Here is a 22,036-nt window from a genome sequence, read left to right as displayed (position 1 = left end):
CACCTGAGGTCAGGAGTTCGAGACCAGCCTGGCCATTATGGTGAAACCCTGTCTCTACTAAAAATACAAAAATTAGCTGGGCTTGGTGGCAGTCACCTGTAATCCCAGCTACTCGACAGGCTGAGGCAGGAGAATGGCTTGAATCCAGGAGGTAAAGGTTGCAGTGAGCCAAGATTGCGCCACTGCACTCCAGCCTGGGTGACAGAACGAGACTCGTCTCCAAAAAAAAGTCACTGCTTCCCTAGGGATTGGCATGAAGCAAAATGCAGTCTAGGCCGGGCACGGTGGCTGAAGCCTGTAAAGCCTATAATCCCAGCAATTTGGTTGGCCAAGACAGGTGGATCACCTGACGTCTTGAGGTCAGGAATTCAAGACCAGCCTGGCCAACATGGCAAAACCCCATCTCTACTAAAATTACGAAAATTAGCCAGGCATGGTGGCGTGTCCCTGAAGTCCCAGCTACTCGGGAGGCCGAGGCATGAGAATCGCTTGAACCCAGGAGGCAGAGGCTGCAGTCAGCCGAGATTGCACCACTGCACTCCAGCCTGGGCGAAAGAACAAGACTCTGTCTCAAAAACAAAAACAAACACAAACAAACAAAAAAACGCAGTCTAAGTCCAAAACCACCTGCTTAATACATAGCTCAGAGATATTTTTAGACTTTTAGAGTTGAGTTGTATTAGAAATCAGATCATCTAAGATGGATTTACCCGTATGTGATCAGCAAAAGTAACATATACTTTGCAGAACTTTTGCACACTTGTATTGCATGACTTCCTATCCATAAGTATATAAAGCTAAGAAGAAATAAACAACTTGAGTTATGCCTGTTAAACTACTTTGGAAATTTTATCATGGATAAAAAGAGACTGCTGATGGTAAAGGCAGTTAAGTTCATTTCCATCATTAAATGATAATTTTTATAGAAAGTGATACTTTTGCAAAACAAAGGAGATGATGGGAGTAAAACATTTGAGCATTTGGCCAGGAAGAGGGGAACTTACACCTTCCATGGGAAAGTTTTAGGAACATTATTTTAGGAACATACTGTCATTTTGGGTGACTGTGGGAAGAGAAAGAGTGAGATGAAGATAGAGACCATATCATGACAAGACAAACTTATAAGTGGAGATTAAGCATTTACAAATTTTTATAGCAGACTGACAAGAATTTTATGTCTGTTGAATCTAATAATAAAAATCAGCTTGTCTTTTGGCTGACTTTAAGCTTTCATTGTAATAATTTATTTCCATTGTATTTTACAAAAAAGTCAGTAATCAATTAGAAATTTAAAAATAACTGGTCCTTCAACACAGCTGAGGAAGGAATGATTTAGAACAGTAATTCTCAATGGAGAAACCTTCACCCCTTAAGGAAGTGGTTTTAGAAATCTGTGGATCTTTTGGGATTAGGAAAAGGGTCCTTCACTAATATTTGATAGGCACAGACCAGGTATGTCACACATCCTGAAGTGTGCAGTACAGCTTCACACAATAAAGAGAGGTGGCCTCATGTCCTGCAAAGCCTTTGAAGGTCCTTGATATTCAGATACAGGGGAAACCCATTTAACTGACCCTATAACCTGACAAAATATTTATTGCTCAGTTTTCATATATACTGTATCTTCCAAAACTGTATCATGTAAATCAAGATACTATTATATTTTGGTCTGCTTATCACTAGAGAAAACCACTAAACTGAGAGCACACAACTTTACATTGCCTGCATATTATTCCTGTCTCAACACCAGTATTGGTCCACTGAGGATTATTCTACATATGGTACAAGCACTTGGCTATTTCATTACGCCTAAACTCTGATCATGCCTAAGTATTTATGTGCTAAATTTTTTTTTGTATAAATAATTTTTATGTCTCCTTTCTGGTATTACTAGGACGTTATATTGATTTTTAAATTATAGATATATATAAGTGGGTTATATTTTCTGTGAATTTCACTTCAGGATTGTAATTGGGACATTACATAAGAGGAAATTATAGATCTCAATAAAAACACTGATTAAATTGGTGCTAAAAGTCATAAATGCGTAAGTGAACTTGCAGTAGATATTAGAAGACATCCTTATTTCTGCGTTTGAGATGACAGAAGTATATACAGTTTAGATACAGCAGCAGCTTAAAAAGGAGGTTCTGCCTAGTTTAAATCCTAATTCAGCCAATGGTAGCTGCAAGACCTTGGCAAGTTTTTCCATTTCCCAATTACTTTGTTGTTTTTAAAAATAAGAATAGCACTATTCCCTTCTATAACTAGGGTTGGCTCTAAGAATATAACAAGAAGAGAATCCATCTAGAGAGGTACTTGGCCAGGCACGGTGGCTCACAACTGTAATCCCAACACTTTGGGAGGTCAAGGGAGGAGGATCGCTTAAGCTCAGGAGTTTGAGACCAGCCTGGGCAATGTAGTAAGACCCTGTTTGTAAAAAAAAAAAAAAAAAAATTTTTTCTTTTTAATTAATGGGGCACAGCGGCATGTGCCTGTAGTCCTAGCTACCTGGGAGGCCGAGGCAGGAGGATTGCCTGAGCCCAGGAGGAGTTTAAGGCTGCAGTGAGTCGTGATCGTGCCACCTCACTCCAGCCTGGGTGACAGAGTCTTGAAAAAATCAAATGGAAAAAAAAAAAGAGGTTCGCATATTGTTCTGCTCATAATCAGCACAACGCACATGTGTGATATTAAGTTAATCTAAAACCCAAAGGCAGAGTACTAAAGAGAAGGAAATGAGCTAAGAATATGAGAGTAGGCATAAAAATGAGTGAAAGACAGACAAATCAAATATAGGCCTTCTTTTAAAAAGAAATCTGAAATATCAGTCATTACCATTAGCCAGAGTAAGCTAATTAAACAATTTCAATCTTTGTATATATACCTGGACACATGTGAGAGTCTAGGAGTAGTGGACACAAAACAAGAAAAAAATCCAGCAAGATGAACACAGACATCCCTATCTGGGTTGATAGTCAAGCTTTGAAAAGCATCATACACCCTCAATTCAACCAACACTTAACTTACTAAGCACCACCTTTGTCTACCAGATTGGAATAAAAAATTGAGGAAAGGTATCTGTGAATATATACAATAGACATCTAGGCAAGATCGCAGTAAATTACAGCCTTTCTCATCCCCACATGGAAAGTAATACTGAATAGTAATTACGCAATAGTAATATTGTGTTTTGAGTAAGACAAAGTAGGCCATTCAGGAAATCAAAATACAGCGAGTGGGGGGTGGGGGTGGGGATGGCCTTAGTACTGAGAAAACTCTTGCTTTTCTGGCTGCTGATAATAAAATTAGAAACAGCATTAATAGTGCCCTGTCATTCCCAATTGGTTTACTGTTCTAAAACCCTACCAGGAGACTTTGCCCTCCCCAGTCTTAACCTTGTATATTTTGTTCATTAAAACTGGAGGTAGAAAGTTAGGAAAAGAGCAACAGGTGAAGGTTTTTATATACTTAAATTTAAAATGATGAGCACTGCACACACATCTCTAGTGCTGAGTCACATGGAAAAACTGAATACGCATTTCTTTTAAGAGGGTAAAGTCCTGTTCAGTCTTAATTCAACCAAAGGTTATCTACAAGAATAAATTTAAAAGCAAATTACTTATGAGTAGTTACTCTGTTCTTGAGAAATAAAAAATTCAAATTCACCTCTTTTGAAATTTAAAAGGCACCAAAAAACAATATTCAAAGAAACAACTTAAACTTTAGTTCCAGGTTCTAGATCCAGACAAATTTCAATAAGCACACCTTGTTTCTCCCACTGAAAGCAGTTAAAAAATCTGGACAGAAAGTATCAAACAATAATTTTAAGACTCAAAGTAAAGATAGCAGACAGACTAGGAACTCTATAGTACTACATGAGCTGAAGTGATTTGCTTCTTTTTTTCGCTCTGCTATGCCCCAGCCTAGACTCAGCAGCAAAAAACTTGCAAGTTGTTAGTGGATACAGACAGATCTTAGGAGAAACCTTGTAGTTTAGGCTGGAGAAGCAAGAAAGGGGAACCGGGCCGCACAGCAGAAGGTGAGAGAAGTGAACAGGCCTAACTGCCTGAGCCCCGCCTCCTGTCAGATCAGCAATGGCGGCGTTAGATTCTCATGCAAGTGCGTACCCTATTGTGAACTGCGCACACGAGGGATCTAGGTTGCATACTCCTTATGAGATTCTAACCAATGCCTGATGATTTGAGGTAGAACAGTTTCTATCCCGAAACCACTCCCCTTCCCCGACCATGGAAAAATTGTCTTCTACGAAACCAGTCCCTGGTGCCAAAAAGGTTGGGGATCACTGATCTAAAACTCCGATGGAGGGAAGAAGCTATAGCTCCAAGGGGATGGGTTGAACCTGTTTGCTTCTTTTCCTTCTGTTTGCCTCTCGTTAGCCCTGGACATGTATACAGTTACAGGAAGTGCACAACCACGCAAGGTATCTAAGGCCCTTGCTTTTCTGACTGGAGAATCAAAAAGGGAAGCCTCAGGGAAACAAAGTACTAATCAAATTGTGTCCGGAATTGGTTCCTTCCGGTGGGTTCTGCGTCTCGCTGACTTCAAGAATGAAGCCACGGACTCCCGCGGTGAGTGTTACAGTTCTTAAAGATGGTGTGTCTGGAGTTTGTTCCTTCAGATGTTCAGATGTGTCCACAGTTTCTTCCTTCCAGTGGGTTCGTGGTCTTGCTGACTTCAGGAGTGAAGCCGCAGACCTTCGCAGTGAGTGTTACAGCTCTTAAAGGTAGTGTGGACCCAAAGAGTGAGCAGCAGCAAGATTTACTGTGAAGAGAAAAAGAACAAAGCTTCCACAGTGTGGAAGGGGACCCTGGCAGGTTGCCACTGCTGGCTTGAGTGGCCAACTTTTATTACCTTATTTGGTCCCACCCCCATCCTGCTGATTGGTCCATTTTACAGAGTGCTGATTGGTCCATTTACAAAACCTTTAGCTAGACACAGAGCACTGATTGGTGCATTTTTACAGAGTGCTGATTGGTGCATTTACAAACCTTTAGCTAGACACTGAGTGCTGACTGGGGTGTTTACAATCCTTTAGCTAGACAGAAAAGTTCTCCAAGTCCCCACCTGACCCAGAAGCCCAGCCAGCTTCACCTCTCAAAATCATGGAGACAGAGAAGCTCATTCAGCTTCAACATCATGAAGTTATTAGAAATCAATAAAACAGATAAACCTCTGCAAGGCTGATGACGATTTTAAGAGCGAGAACACAAAACTTACTAGTATCAGAACTAAAAAGTGGAGATATCACTAGAGACCCCACAGACATTAAAGGATAAGGGAATACTACAAAGCTTTATGCAACTTGTCCATGATGATGTAAAGTTATTAAAAACAAAAAGAAAAAAAGAAACAACTTGGATGAAATTGACCAATTCTTTGAACACTACAAACGACCCAAGATGAAATAACCTGAAGAACACTATAATTACTGAAGATATTGAATTTGAGCATAAGGAAAAAAAAAAAAAAAGGGCTGGGCGTGGTGGTTCACGCCTGTAATCCCAGCACTTTGGGAGGCCGAGGCAAATGGATCACCTCAGGTCAGGAGTTCGAGACCAGCCTGACCAACATGGAGAAACCCCATCTCTACTAAAAATGCAAAAATTAGATGGGCATGGTGGCGCATGTCTGTAATCCCAGCTACTTGGGAGGCCGAGGCAGGAGAATCACTTGAACCAGGAGGCAGAGGTTGTGGTGAGCCAAGATTGGGCCCTTGCACTCCAGCCTGGGCAATAAAAGCAAAACTCCGTCTCAAAAAAAGAAAAAAAAAACTTCTGAGAGAAATTGTTCAAGTGGTTTCACAGGTGAATTCTATCAAATACTTAAAGAAATAACACCAATTCAGCACAATCACTTCCAGAAAACATAAGCATGTTTTCCCAACACATTTTAAGGCTGTGTTACCCTGATAACAAAATCAATGGCAACACAAAAAACATCAAACTACAGATCGATATCCTTCATGAGTAGAGACACAGTAAGTCCTCAACAAAAATGTTAGCAAATTAAACCAAGCAATATCTTAAAAGAATAAAATACCACAATAAAGTGGAGTTTATCATAGGAATGCAGGGTTGGTTCAACATTTGTGGGGGGGAACGGTCAATGTAATTCATTTACAGCCTAAAAACTACATGATAATATCAATTCATGCAGAAAAAGCATTTGAAAAAATCCAACATTCACTCATCATATAGATTGTCAACAAACTAGAAACAGAAGGCAATGTCTTCAACCTGATAAAGAGTATCTACAAAAAACCCACAGCTAACATTTTATGTGATGATAAAAGACAATGTTTTCTCACAAAAATTGAGGAAGGGTAAGGATGTCGGACTCTCATTGGAGGTCCTAGACAGTACATTACAGCAATAAAAGAAAAGGCATACAGACTATAAAGGAATAAAACTATGCCCATTTGAATACATAATTGTCTAAGTAGAAAATCCCAAGCAATCTATTAAAAAATAAAAACCAAACTTTCAGAATTAGTAAGTTTAGCAATGTCAAAGGATATAAGGTCAACACACAAAAATTTAAAATATTTCTACATACTAAAAACAAGTGGAAGTCAAAACTTAAAAAATAATATTCGCCTACTATTTAGAAAAAACAAAAACAAAATAACAAGTGTTGGAGTGGATGTGGACAAGTTAGAACACACTTGGGCACTGTTGGTAGAAATGTAAAACGGTACAGCTGCTATGGAAAACAGTAATGGCAATTCCTGAAATAATGAAAAACATAATTGCTATAACATCTTTTTCACTGGTTTATTTAAGGAGAGGAAAAGAAGAACTGCTATAACATCCAGCAATCCCACTTCTAGGTACATACCCAAAAGAATTGAAAGCAGAGTCTCAAAGAGATATTTGTTCACCTACATTCACGGTGGCATTGATCACAATAGCCAAAAGGTAGAAGCAACCCATATGCCCATGGACAGAAGAATAAGCAAAAGGTAGAATACACAGACAAAGGAATACTACACTTAGCTTTCAAAAGAAAATTCTGACACATACTACAACAGTGGTCCCCAACTATTTTCGCACCAGGGACTGGTTTCATGGAAGACAATTTTTCCACGGACAGACAGTGGGGATGGGGGGATGGCTTCAGGATGAAACTGTTCCACCTCAGATCATCAGGCATTAGATTCTCCTAAGGAGTGAGCAACCTAGATCCCTCAACGTGTGCAGTTCACAATAGGGTATGCATTCCTATGAGAATCTAATGCTGTCACTGATCTGTCAGGAGGCGAAGCTTAGGCAGTAATGCTTGCTCACTTGCCACTCACCTCCTGTGGTACAGCCCAGTTCCTAACAGGCCACAGACGGTACCAGTCTGAGGCCTGGGGGTTAGGGACCCCTGTGCTACAACATGGGTGAACAGCAAACTAAGTGAAATAAGCCAGTCATAAAAAGACAACTTAGTAAAGTTGATAATTATTCCAAAAGGGTTTTTTTGTTGTTAACTTATTGCAATCCCAATAAACATCCCAGCAGAATTTTTGTATATAGACTTGCTGGTTCCAAAATACATGTGGAAAAGCAAAGTAACGACAATGGCCACAATTCTGAAAAACAATAAAGTTGAAGGAATAATACTATTCAATTTTAAGACTTATAAAGACACAGTAACCAAGAAAGTGTAGTAGCAAAGGGACAGACACATAAATCAATGGGATAAGAGTCCAGACACAGACCCACACGAATATGGTCAATTGATTTGTAACAAAAGTGTGAGGGCAATTCAATGGAAAAGGAACAATATTTTCAATTTATGGTGTTAGAATGAGACATTTACATGCAAAAAATAAAACCACAGCCTGTGAAGCATACATTACATAAAAATTAACTCAAAATGCACCATGGCTTGAGACAACAGGAGAAAACCTTCACAACTTTGATTTAGGCAAAAAGTTTTTAGACAGGACACCAAAAATACTATTCATAAAATGAGATTGGCAGAAATGAATACACTGAACCTTCATTAAAATTTAAAACTTTTGGCCAGGTGCGATGGCTCAAGCCTCTAATCCCCGCACTTTGGGAGGCCAAGATGGGTTGATCACCTGAGGTCAGGAGTTTGAGACTAGCCTGGCCAACATGGTGAAACCCCATCACTACTAAAAATACAAAAATTAGCCAGGCATGTTGGTGGGCACCTGTAATCCCAGCTACTCAGGAGGCTGAGACACAAGAATCGCTTGAACCCAGGAGGCAGAGGTTGCAGTGAGCCGAGATCGCACCATTGCACTCCAGCCTGGGTGACAGAACGACACTCCATCTTAAAAAATTTTTTTAAATAAAGATACAAAAGAAAAGAAAATAGCCAGGTGTGGTGGTACGCACCTGTAGTCCCAGCTACCGGGGAGGCTGAGATGGGAGAATCACCTGAGCCTGGGAAGTCAAGGCTGCAGTGAGCTGTGATTGCACCACTGCACTCCAGCCTGGGTGATAGGAGTGAAGATTCTGTCTCAATCAACTGATAAAGGGCATGATGACCTTTAAGATGATCATATCCAGAAAAATGACAGAAGCACAGGACAGAAGTCCAGGCAGCATAGCACAAAAGACATGGGGTAAACATGGAGGGAGCAGGGTGGGGTCAGAAATGCTTGCCTCATACACCATTCATATATACCGGTTATAGAGAACTCTGGTATTCCCCCCGCACACCCATCACCAGATTACTTCTAATGATGTAAAGTCTGGCCCATCCCAGAGCAGCCATGCATGAAGAACTCTACTGTCTACAGTTCTTTAAACAGAGAACTTTACTAATAACTTCCCCAAGGAAATTCATTCATCACTCATAACCATACATTACTTCCAGACCTGGGGAGGATCCAGTTTCTATTGGCTTCACTGTCAAGCTTTTCAGAGGCATGTTGAAACCAAATGATAATAACTAGAAGAAACAAGAACAACCCTTTGGGAGGAAGTTTTCTGTTAGAGCAACCTGACTGAGAGCAGACACTAACACTTTCCAGCTGCATGATCCTGGACAAGCTACTTCACCTCTCTGTACCACCATTGCCTTATCTGTAAAGTGGGGACATGGGACTGCTGTGAAGATTAAAACATGTTAATTCAGTGCCCGGCACATAAGTGCTTAGTAAGTGTCAGCTACTTATTGGCCAAGTGCTCAAAGTCAGGCCACTGAGAAGAAGAAAGGCACCTACAGAGAACACAGTTTATCTGCTATTTATTTAGAACTCCAAGCTGTCTGCTATAAAGGCAACCTTTAAACTGGTTATTTCTAATATTTAACATCTCTGACTCCCATTACTTCTTCTTGCTCAGTTCATGGATAATCTCATTGTCACTGTTTCTACAGATGTTTTCTTCTGTTGAGTTAAAGCACCTCATGGTGTTAGCTTTAGGTTGCCAATTACACTTAAAATGCTTCTCAGCCAGGCACATTGACTCATGCCTGTAATCCTAGCACTTTGGGAGGCCAAAGTGGGTGGATCACTTGAGGTCAGGAGTTTGAGACCAGCCTGGTCAACATGGTGAAACCCTGTCTCTACTAAAAATACAAAAATTATGCGGGCGTGGTGGCACACACCTGTAATCCCAGCTACTCAGGAGGCTGAGGCGGAGAATGGCTTGAACCCAGGAGGTGGAGACTAGTGAGCAGAGATCACGCCACTGCACTCCAGCCTGGGCAACAACTGTGAAATGCTGTCTCAAAAGATAAGTAAATAAAATGCTTCTCAAATTTCTATTTGACATTAAGTCCTGTATCCATATGGACCAAGTAGCACCTAACACAGCACCAAAAACAATCAGCAGTTGGACAGATGAATGACAGTTCCTGCCTTTTTTTTTTTTTTTTTCCCCCAAATACTTTAAGGTTTAGGGTACATGTGCACAATGTGCAGGTTAGTTACATAGGTATACATGTGCCATGCTGGTGTGCTGCACCCATTAACTTGCCATTTAGCATTAGGTATATCTCCTAATGCTATCCCTCCCCCCTTCCCCCACCCCACAACAGTCCCCAGAATGTGATGTTCCCCTTCCTGTGTCCATGTGTTCTCATTGTTCAATTCCCATCTATGAATGAGAACACGCGGTGTTTGGTTTTTTGTCCTTGCGATAGTTTACTGAGAATGATGATTTCCAATTTCATCCATGTCCCTACAAAGGACATGAACTCATCATTTTTTATGGCTGCATAGTATTCCATAGTGTATATGTGCCACATTTTCTTAATCCAGTCTATTGTTGTTGGACATTTGGGTTGGTTCCAAGTCTTTGCTATTGTGAATAGTGCTGCAATAAACATACGTGTGCATGTGTCTTTATAGCAGCATGATTTATAGCCCTTTGGGTATATACCCAGTAATGGGATGGCTGGGTCAAATGGAATTTCTAGTTCTAGATCCCTGAGGAAGCGCCACACTGACATCCACAATGGTTGAACTAGTTTACAGTCCCACCAACAGTGTAAAAGTGTTCCTATTTCTCCACATCCTCTCCAGCACCTGTTGTTTCCTGACATTTTAATGAATGCCATTCTAACTGGTGTGAGATGGTATCTCATTGTGGTTTTGATTTGCATTTCTCTGATGGCCAGTGATGATGAGCATTTTTTCATGTTTTTTGGCGGCATAAATGTCTTCTTTTGAGAAGTGTCTGTTCATATCCTTCGCCCACTTTTCAACGGGGTTGTTTGTTTTTTTCTTGTAAATTTGTTGGAGTTCATTGTAGATTCTGGATATTAGCCCTTTGTCAGATGAGTAGGTTGCGAACATTTTCTCCCATTTTGTAGGTTGCCTGTTCACTCTGATGGTAGTTTCTTTTGCTGTGCAGAAGCTCTTTAGTTTAATTAGATCCCATTTGTCAATTTTGGCTTTTGTTGCCATTACTTTTGGTGTTTTAGACATGAAGTCCTTGCCCATGCCTATGTCCTGAATGGTAATGCCTAGGTTTTCTTCTAGGGTTTTTACGGTTTTAGGTCTAACGTTTAAGTCTTTAATCCATCTTGAATTAATTTTTGTATAAGGTGTAAGGAAGGGATCCAGTTTCAGTCTTCTACATATGGCTAGCTAGTTTTCCCAGCACCATTTATTAAATAGGGAATCCTTTCCCCATTGCTTGTTTTTGTCAAGTTTGTCAAAGATCAGATGGTTGTAGATATGCAGCGTTATTTCTGTGGGCTCTGTTCTGTTCCATTGATCTATATCTCTGTTTTGGTATCAGTACCATGCTGTTTTGGTTACTGTAGCCTTGTAGTATAGTTTGAAGTCAGGTAGCGTGATGCTTCCAGCTTTGTTCTTTTGGCTTAGGACTGACTTGGTGATGCGGTCTCTTTTTTGGTTCCATATGAACTTTAAAGTAGTTTTTTCCAATTCTGTGAAGAAAGTCATTGGTAGCTTGATGGGGATTAATTACCTTGGGCAGTATGGCCATTTTCACGATATTGATTCTTCCTGCCCATGAGCATGGAATGTTCTTCCATTTGTTTGTATCCTCTTTTATTTCATTTAGCAGTGGTTTATAGTTCTCCTTGAAGAGGTCCTTCACGTCCCTTGTAAGTTGGATTCCTAAGCATTTTATTCTCTTTGAAGCAATTGTGAATGGGAGTTCACTCATGATTTGGCTCTCTGTTTGTCTGTTATTGGTGTATAGGAATGCTTGTGATTTTTGTACACTGATTTTGTATCCTGAGACTTTGCTGAAGTTGCTTATCAGCTTAAGGAGATTTTGGGCTGAGACAATGGGGTTTTCTAGATATACAATCATGTCATCTGCAAACAGGGACAATTTGATTTCCTCTTTTCCTAATTGAATACCCTTTATTTCCTTCTCCTGCCTGATTGCCCTGGCCAGAACTTCCAACACTATGTTGAATAGGAGTGCTGAGAGAGGGCATCCCTGTCTTGTGCCAGTTTTCAAAGGGAACGCTTCCAGTTTTTGCCCATTCAGTATGATATTGGCTGTGGGTTTGTCATAGATAGCTCTTATTATTTTGAGATATGTCCCATCAGTACCTAATTTATTGAGAGTTTTTAGCATGAAGGGTTGTTGAATTTTGTCAAAGGACTTTTCTGCATCTGTTGCGATAATCATGTGGTTTTTGTCTTTGGTTCTGTTTATATGCTGGATTACATTTATTGATTTGCGTATATTGAACCAGCCTTGCATCCCAGGGATGAAGCCCACTTGATCATGGTGGATAAGCTTTTTGATGTGCTGCTGGATTCGGTTTGCCAGTATTTTATTGAGAATTTTTGCATCAATGTTCATCAAGGATACTGGTCTAAAATTCTCTTTTTTGGTTGTGTCTCTGCCCAGCTTTGGTATCAGGATGATGCTGGCCTCATAAAATGAGTTAGGGAGGATTCCCTCTTTTTCTATTGATTGGAATAGTTTCAGAAGGAATGGTACCAGTTCCTCCTTGTACCTCTGGTAGAATTCGGCTGTGAATCCATCTGGTCCTGGACTCGTTTTGGTTGGTAAGCTATTGATTATTGCCACAATTTCAGATCCTGTTATTGGTCTATTCAGAGATTCAACTTCTTCCTGGTTTAGTCTTGGGAGGGTGTATGTGTCGAGGAATTTATCCATTTCTTCTAGATTTTCTAGTTTACTTACGTAGAGGTGTTTGTAGTATTCTCTGATGGTAGTTTGTATTTCTGTGGGATTGGTGGTGATATCCCCTTTATCATTTTTTATTGCATCTATTTGATTCTTCTCTCTTTTTTTCTTTATTAGTCTTGCCAGCAGTCTATCAATTTTGTTGATCCTTTCAAAAAACTAGCTCCTGGATTCATTAATTTTTTGAAGGGCTTTTTGGTCTCTATTTCCTTCAGTTCTGCTCCGATTTTAGTTATTTCTTGCCTTCTGCTAGCTTTTGAATGTGTTTGCTCTTGCTTTTCTAGTTCTTTTAATTGTGATGTCAGGGTGTCAATTTTGGATCTTTCCTGCTTTCTCTTGTGGGCATTTAGTGCTATAAATTTCCCTCTACACACTGCTTTGAATGTGTCCCAGAGATTCTGGTACGTTGTGTCTTTGTTCTCATTGGTTTTAAAGAACATCTTTATTTCTGCCTTCATTTTTTTATGTACCCAGTAGTGATTCAGGAGCAGATTGTTCAGTTTCCATGTAGTTGAGCGGTTTTGAGTGAGTTTCTTAATCCTGAGTTCTAGTTTGATTGCACTGTGGTCTGAGAGACAGTTTGTTATCATTTCTGTTCTTTTACATTTGCTGAGGAGAGCTTTACTTCCAACTATGTGGTCAATTTTGGAATAGGTGTCGTGTGGTGCTGAAAAAAATGTATATTCTGTTGATTTGGGGTAGACAGTTCTGTAGATGTCTATTAGGTCTGCTTGGTGCAGAGCTGAGTTCAATTCCTGGGTATCCTTGTTAACTTGCTGTCTCGTTGATCTGTCTAATGTTGACAGTGGGGTGTTAAAGTCTCCCATTATTATTGTGTGGGAGTCTAAGTCTCTTTGGAGGTCACTCAGGACTTGCTTTATGAATCTGGGTGCTCCTGTATTGGATGCATATATATTTAGGATAGTTAGCTCTTCTTGTTGAACTGATCCCGTTACCATTATGTAATGGCCTTCTTTGTCTCTTTTGATCTTTGTTGGTTTAAAGTCTGTTTTATCAGAGACTAGGATTGCAACCCCTGCCTTTTTTTGTTTTCCATTTGCTTGGTAGATCTTCCTCCATCCTTTTATTTTGAGCCTATGTGTGTCTCTGCACATGAGATGAGTTTCCTGAATACAGCACACTGATGGGTCTTGACTCTTTATCCAATTTGCCAGTCTGTGTCTTTTAATTGGAGCATTTAGTCCATTTACATTTAAAGTTAATATTGTTATGTGTGAATTTGATCCTGTCATTATGATGTTAGCTGGTTATTTTGCTCCTTAGTTGATGCAGTTTCTTCCTAGTCTCCATGGTCTTTACATTTTGGCATGATTTTGCAGCGGCTGGTACCGGTTGTGCCTTTCCATGTTTAGTGCTTCCTTCAGGAGCTCTTTTAGGGCAGTCCTGGTGGTGACAAAATCTCTCAGCCTTTGCTTGTCTGTAAAGTATTTTATTTCTCCTTCACTTATGAAGCTTAGTTTGGCTGGATATGAAATTCTGGGTTGAAATTCTTTTCTTTAAGAATGTTGAATATTGGCCCCCACTCTCTTCTGGTTTGTAGAGTTTCTGCCAAGAGATCCGCTGTTATTCTGATGGGCTTCCCTTTGATGGTAACCCGACCTTTCTCTCTGGCTGCCCTTAACATTTTTTCCTTCATTTCAACTTTGGTGAATTATGTGTCTTGGAGTTGCTCTTCTCGAGGAGTATCTTTGTGGTGTTCTCTGTATTTCCTGAATCTGAATGTTGGTCTGCCTTGCTAGATTGGGGAAGTTCTCCTGGATAATATCCTGCAGAGTGTTTTCCAACTTGGTTCCATTCTCCCCGTCACTTTCAGGTACACCAATCAGACGCAGATTTGGTCTTTTCACATAGTCCCATATTTCTTGGAGGCTTTGTTCGTTTCTTTTTATTCTTTTTTCTCTAAACTTCCCTTCTCGCTTCCTTTCATTCATTTTGTCTTCCATCACTGACACCCTTTCTTCCAGTTGATCGCATCAGCTCCTGAGGCTTCTGCATTCTTCACATAGTTCTCGAGCCTTGGCTTTCAGCTCCATCAGCTCCTTTAAGCACTTCTCTGTATTGGTTATTCTAGTTATACATTCATCTAAAGTTTTTTCAAAGTTTTCAACTTCTTTGCCTTTGGTTTGAATTTCCTCCTGTAGCTCGGAGTAGTTTGATCATCTGAAGCCTTCTTCTCTCAACTCGTCAAAGTCATTCTCCGTCCAGCTTTGTTCCGTTGCTGGTGAGGAACTGCGTTCTTTTGGAGGAGGAGAGGCGCTCTGCTATTTAGAGTTTCCAGTTTTTCTGCTCTGTTTTTTCCCCATCTTTGTGGTTTTAACTACTTTTGTCTTTGATGATGGTGTTGTACAGATGGGTTTTTGGTGTGGATGTCCTTTCTGTTTGTTAGTTTTCCTTCCAACAGACAGGACCCTCAGCTACAGGTCTGTTGGAGTTTGCTAGAGGTCCACTCCAGACCCTGTTTGCCTGGGTATCAGCAGCCGTGTCTGCAGAACCGTGGATTTTCGTGATCTGCGAATGCTGCTGTCTGATCGTTCCTCTGGAAGTTTTGTCTCAGAGGAGTACCCAGCCGTGTGAGGTGTCAGTCTGCCCCTACTGGGGGGTGCCTCCCAGTTAGGCTGCTCGGGGGTCAGGGGTCAGGGACCCACTTGAGGAGGCAGTCTGCCCGGTCTCAGATCTCCAGCTGCATGCTGGGAGAACCACTGCTCTCCTCAAAGCTGTCAGACAGGGACATTTAAGTCTGCAGAGGTTACTGCTGTCTTTTTGTTTGTCTGTGCCCTACCCCCAGAGGTGGAGCCTACAGAGGCAGGCAGGTCTCCTTGAGCTGTGGTGGGCTCCACCCAGTTCAAGCTTCCAGGCTGCTTTGTTTACCTAAGCGAGCCTAGGCAATGACAGGCGCCCCTCCCCCAGCCTCACTGCCACCTTGCAGTTTGATCTCAGACTGCTGTGCTAGAAATCAGCGAGACTCCGTGGGCGTAGGACCCTCCGAGCCAGGTGCGGGTTATAATCTCCTGATGCGCCATTTCCTAAGCCCATCAGAAAAGTGCAGTATTCGGGTGGGAGTGGCCCGATTTTCCAGGTGCCGTCTGTCACCCCTTTCCTTGACCAGGAAAGGGAACTCCCTGACCCCTTGGGCTTCCCGAGTGAGGCAATGCCTCGCCCTGCTTCGGGTGGCGCACGGTGCACTGCACCCACTGTCCTGCGCCCACTGTCTGGCACTCCCTAGTGAGATGAACCCGGTACCTCAGATGGAAATGCAGAAATCACCCGTCTTCTGCGTCGCTGACGCTGGGAACTGTAGACCGGAGCTGTTCCTATTCGGCCATCTTGGCTCCTCCTCCCACTTCCAGTTCCTGCCTTTAAAGATGCCAGCATCCAGCAGGGATGTCACCTAATTCACTCCGTGGTCCCTGCCTACTCTCTTCCCCAGGAGGTCATCTACCTCCCCACAAACCTCAAGACAGCTTTCCACTTCTCAGCACACGTTCATCCACAGCTTACAGTGGGGTGTCTCTGAGCTATTTTATATTAACTATGGTATTGTTTTGTTTTTCCTCCAGACTAGATAACATGGCATCACTACTTTTCCATTTACTTATTTCTTCACTACTTTCCCACTTATTTCTTTTTTTTTTTTTTTAGTAGAGTCTCGCCTGTCGCCCAGGAGTACAGTGGCACAATTTCAGCTCACTGCAATGTCTGCATCCTAGGCTCAAGCAATTTTTGTGCCTCAGCCTCCTGAGTAGCTAAGATTACAGGCATGCGCTACCATGCCTGGCTAATTTTTGTATTTATAGTAGAGATAGGGTTTTGCCATGTTGGCCAGGCTGGTCTCGAACTCCTGGCCTCAAGTGATTTGCCTGCCTCAGCCTCCCAAAGTACTGGGATTACAGGCCTGAGCCACCATACCAGGCCTACTTATTTCTTCTAAATAAGGAATACTTAGTTTCCCTTCTTTGACCAGAGCCTCACTTAATACTCATCTTCCCAGATCAATGAAGTCCAGGAAAAAAAACAAATATGCAAGTGTTGAAGTAAAACCAAGAAACGTTCTGAATTTTCTAGCAAGACTGTGATTTTAAAGTATGTATTCCCCATAAGTACCTGTCAGATCACGTATTCAAATCTTTGCTCAGAAAACAGTCATTACAGTCATGAGTGATGTGGGGGCCCCACCAGTATGGAGAACCTGGCGATGCAGGTGACTAACTGTAGCACAGGCTGTTTCCCCACACAGTAAACATAGGGAAATATTGTTTCACCTTCCTCATCAGCCCCCAAAATGACAACCTTCCTTGCCCTTTCCTCTAGGACCACTTCATTTACCTAATGTCTTCCTTTACATAAGGTTTTATGCTTCACTTCAGGGAAGGTACGCCCAGCTTTGGGCATTTTTTGAGTACTTACTAGGAGTTTTGATTCTTTTGATTGGAGAGTAGTTTCAAGAAAATAACATTAGGAGAAACTGAGAAATCCTTTCCTTAAGACTCTGGCCTGTTTTTTTTGTTTTTTTTTTGTTTTTGAGACAGAGTCTCGCTTTGTCACCCAGGCTGGAGTGCAGTGGTGCGATCTTGGCTCACTGCACAACCTCTGCCTCCTGGGTTCAAGAGGTTCTCCTGACTCAACCTTCCTAGTAGCTGGGATTACAAGCCTGTGCCACCACGCCTGGCTAATTTCTGTATTTTTAGTAAAGATGGGGTTTCTCCATGTTGGCCAGGCTGGTCTCTATCTCCTGACCTCAAGTGACCCACCTGCCTTGGCCTCCCAAAGTGCTGGGATTACAGGCGTGAGTCACTGCAACTGGCCCTACTTACTGTGTATTTTCTACATACAAAAAGACATTCCTGCCGGGCGCGGTGGCTCACGCCTGTAATCCCAGCACTTTGGGAGGCTGAGATAAACAGATCACTTGAGGTCAGGAGTTCGAGACCAGCCTGGTCAACATGGTGTAACCACATCTCTACTAAAAATACAAAACTCAGCCGGGTGTGGTGGCAGGCACCTGTAATCCCAGCTACTCAGGAGGCTAAGGCAGAAGAATTGCTTGAACCCAGGAGGCGGAGGTTGCAGTGAGCCGAGGTCGCATCACTGCACTCCAGCCTCAGTGAAAGAGCAAGACTCCGTCTCAAAAACAAAACAACAACAACAACAACAAAACATTCCTTAAATTTAGAAAATGGAGCCCACTTGAGAAACTGGGTAGGCAAAAGAAAAAAATATCTAAAGGTGTTTAACATCAAGTACTCCACTAAGGCTTTCTCCCAAAGCCCTACCCTTATCCATTTAAGGAAGGGCTCTCAAATCCTCCTCCTAATGTACACCTCCCTTGTGGCATCTGAACATCCACATCGTTGTCTGCTGGGACTGTTTCTGTGGAGGAACCCTTCCAGTCTGGTCACACTGAGTCTACTCTTCAGGTACCTCAGGCAAAACAGTGATGGATGGATGAGAAACCATTTTCCCTTATTTCTCTGCTATATTCCATATATTTGGGAGAAAACAAACCTACCTAATTCTCTAGCAGTGAGTCCTTCAGAAAGTCTGTAATCCCAGCACTTTGGGAGGCCAAGGCGGGCAGATCACAAGGTCAAGAGATCAAGACCATCCTGGCTAACACTGTGAAACCCCGTCTCTACTAAAAATACAAAAAATTAGCTGGGCGTGGTGGCGCACACCTGTAGTCCCAGCTACTCGGGAGGCTGAAGCAGGAGAATCACTTGAACCTGGGAGGAGGAGGTTGCAGTCAGCCAAGATTGCACCATTCCACTCCAGCCCGGGCAACGAGAGCAAAACTCCATCTCAAAAAAACAAACAAACAAACAAACAAAAAAACATACAAAGTGACCCTTCTCAAAAAGGAAATAGTGTTCCCTCAAGTCTTTAAGGAAAGAAACACCTAACAACAGCAGCCCATCTTATTCCTAATGAACTCTCAATAAAATTGTTTTTGTTGATCAATATGTAAATAATCATTAAATTTTTAAAGGGAGTCAAAGGTGAAGAATTCCAAAGTCTAGTTCTAAGCATCTTACAATTCAGTATGTGCTCTTGCTTAATTAACTTTATCTTGCGTGCCCGTATTTGCCCATTTGAAAACAGAGATAATCCACTAACTTGACACTACCTCAAAGGACAATGAGGAGAGTAAAGTGAAATACAAAAATTAAGAAAAGTTAGATATGGCAAATACCCAGAATAAGGGAAAATGCAATAAACTAAAAGCTAAATTCTCTAAATTTGAAGAGATTATGAATGAATTAAAAGGAAACTCTGCCCATAGCCGATATGCTAGTACTCTAATAATTTACTTAAACTTGGTTTCTACCATTTGGCTATTTCACAGAAAGCTACATTATACCAGATGTAGCTCCTGAACAAAAAAAATCATATTAAATTACATTTTAAATCATATTTAATATGGCTCATCTTAAAATAAGGGGATCAAACTAGTAATCTTGCTATTACAACACTTGAGGACCTATCCCCCAAGCTACTGAATTCCCTAAATAAATGTTAATCTAAAACAGGAACATGTAAAAAGTTTAATCTTATAACCCACCGTTTCCATCTATAAAGTATATTTTAGTGCATTATATAACTTGCAATATATTCAGCATATACCAAAAACCAACCCCTTCCTACAAAGCTTAATCTCAATAATACTGTTTTGAAGATAAATATTCTCAGCACAAATCACCTGTGACCAACTGAGAAACCTTGGAGAATCAGACTTAGATCAACTTCCCACCAAACTAACCTTTTAACCAAACTTTGCATTTTGATGGGGGTTATGATTTAGTGACTCATCAAATGTCATTTTAGAAGACTAGTCTAAAACACACAAAACTAGTTACTCTTGATTTTTTTTATATTAGAAATACATAAAAGCTAAGCAGTTTCTCTGCACCACCCTCTCCAAGGTGGGTTTTAAGAACTTTCAGGTTCCATTGTCTGAAGAGTCAAAAGACATTTTCTTTTATCCCTTCAACTACTGGTGTCTCAAATTCTCACCATGACATCATTATTATGCTTTGGAAATTGCTGACACAGGCTATTCAATTGTCCTAAATAGTTTGTGCTTATGCATATTACACAATCAGTGCAGTGCCACCATCTGAGCAAAAGGAAGCAGAATAACATTTTAAAGTAAAAGCACAAAATAGCAGGTATTTGTCTTTTTAAAACTTTGCCAAGATAGGAACTTCATATTTAAATACAATTGGCAAACTCATCAGAAAGAACTGAAATCAACAAAATCCTGTTGGGAAGGGAATGAATGAGAAAGATTACCCAGTTACCCAAGAATATATTTCAATTTTTGGTTTCTTATCCCAAAGAGCAGATTTTTAAAAGATATACTGTGCCCTTATGAAGAAAAACCCATACCAAGGCACGGGTCATAAGAGAAGAATTTTATGTTCTAGCATACCCAAGAGTTGAGGAAAGGAGAAAAAGCTTTGAAAAAACTAACAGCAATAGGCTTCCATACTTAGATCTGAATTTTAAATATAGAAATTCTTACCTCCCACTGTAAATGAGGCGGGATATTTCGTATCTGAAGTTTCCGAATCCTGCAGAAGAATTAAAATGTTTTTTAAAAGAAAAAAAACATAAAAGCAAAACAATAATAGCCAACATGGAAGTTTAGAAACTACTTAAAATATTAACTCTATATTAATTACAAACCAATATCTATTAAGAAAATACAGCCCAAGAAGGAAAAGCAAAGAAGCAAAGTCAAAAAATGCATAGAGACCATTTGGAGATCCGGCATTTATTGGACTGTTATGACGTATTTTAAAAGCCACTAAAATTGGCAGATAGAATGTTTAAAACACACTTATCTGATGACTACATTCTAAGTTCAAATCCTTTAGCTTCAAATTAGGCATCCCAGGACACAAACAAGGCCTTAGTCCAGGTGATCTTACTCTGACCGTCACAGCTAAGGAGTCCATGGATAAAATTCAGGGAAATAAAAATGAGGTGTGGGTGGGAGGAAATTACACATTTATCTTCACTATCCCCTAAATGAAATTTAACACGTCCTTCAATTATGAATGCTGACACTAAACCACAGAATTACAGTACTTGTAATTTTGACATCAATATAAATCAGATATTTTCATACCACATTAGACTGTTGGAGATCTTTATCATCTATACTCATTACTGTGAAACTTAGATGTGTTGCTAGAACTTGTTGCTTATTATATTAAGCACCTATCACTAAGTTTTAACATTCTGCTAACTACATTTCAAAATAATTGGTTTCCTTTATAATCCTACATATTTTATGCATTTTAAAACATCCTGAGGCCAGGCACAGTGGCTCATGCCTGTAATCCCAGCACTTTGGGTGGCCGAGGCAGGTGGATCACTTGAGGTCTGGAGTTCAGGACCAGACTGGCCAACATGGTGAAACCCCTTCTCTACTAAAATTACAAAAAATTAGCTGGGCATGGTGGCAGGTGCCTATAGTCCCAGCTACTCCAGAGGCTGAGGCAGGAGAATCGCTTGAACCTGGGAGGCGGAGGTTGCGGTGAGCCAAGATTGCATCACGGCACTGCATCCTGGGCGACAGAGCGAGACTCCATCTCAAAAAAATAAAAAATAAGACATACTGAAACGTAAGAAGAGATCCATAGGTTTCAGACTGCTAAAGGAGTGCACAGTACAGAAAATGTTAAGAATCAGCACCTTAGTTCAAATGCCTCCCTACACATGTATATATGTATGTATAACGGAAGGAAGAGGGCGACACATATAACACAACTGCATGTTAACTATATGAGACTATACCAAAGAAGTCACACGCCAGTCACCTCCTTTGAAGGAGGAAGAATTTATAGTCAACTAGCTATTAAAAACAAAATAAAACAAAAACTAGCAATTGAGCTTGACATTTCAAGTGAAATAAATTACTTAACTTCCAAAATTAGAACTACGGGACAGGCCTGTGGCTCATGCCTGTAATCCCAGCACTTTAGGAGGATCACTTGAGCCCAGGAGTTCCAGACCAGCCTGGTCAACATAGCCAAACCCCATCTCTACAAAAATCTTTAAAAAAATTTTTTTAAACTAGCTGGGCATGGTGTTGCATGCTTGTAGTACCAGCTACTCAGGAGACTGAGATGGAAGGATTGCTTGAGACCAGGAGTTCAAAGCTACAGTGAACTGTGACTGCACCACTGCAATCCAGCTTGGGCAACAGAGTGACACCCTGTCTCGAGAAGAAAAAAGAAAAATAAAAAATAGAAAAAAACAAAGAACTATAGTGAACTTCTCTTTCCAGGTCAAATAATCCACAATTTTGAAGCATCTGAGGAAAACACCAGTTTAGTCTAGATTCATAACCTAGTTTAGTCCTTTGCCTCTTCCTTTTT

At 40.8% G+C, this 22,036-nt stretch overlaps 1 protein-coding gene across 1 annotated transcript in view; it reads right to left on the bottom strand.

Annotated features, from left to right (window-relative positions):
• IGF2BP3 (insulin like growth factor 2 mRNA binding protein 3) overlaps positions 1-22,036 on the bottom strand; it is a 155,870-nt gene that overhangs the window by 85,266 nt on the left and 48,568 nt on the right. The window contains exon 3 of the mRNA XM_054494847.2: positions 20,173-20,221. Within this exon, the coding sequence (XP_054350822.1) occupies positions 20,173-20,221 (49 nt within the window). The remainder of the gene's footprint in view (positions 1-20,172; positions 20,222-22,036) is intronic.

The sequence above is a fragment of the Pongo pygmaeus genome, chromosome 6 (assembly GCF_028885625.2).
Source record: "Pongo pygmaeus isolate AG05252 chromosome 6, NHGRI_mPonPyg2-v2.0_pri, whole genome shotgun sequence".
In the NCBI taxonomy this organism is placed as follows: Eukaryota; Metazoa; Chordata; class Mammalia; order Primates; family Hominidae; genus Pongo; species Pongo pygmaeus.
The sequence above is the reverse complement of the archived record's forward strand: the minus strand, read 5'-3'. Positions and strand labels throughout refer to the sequence as shown.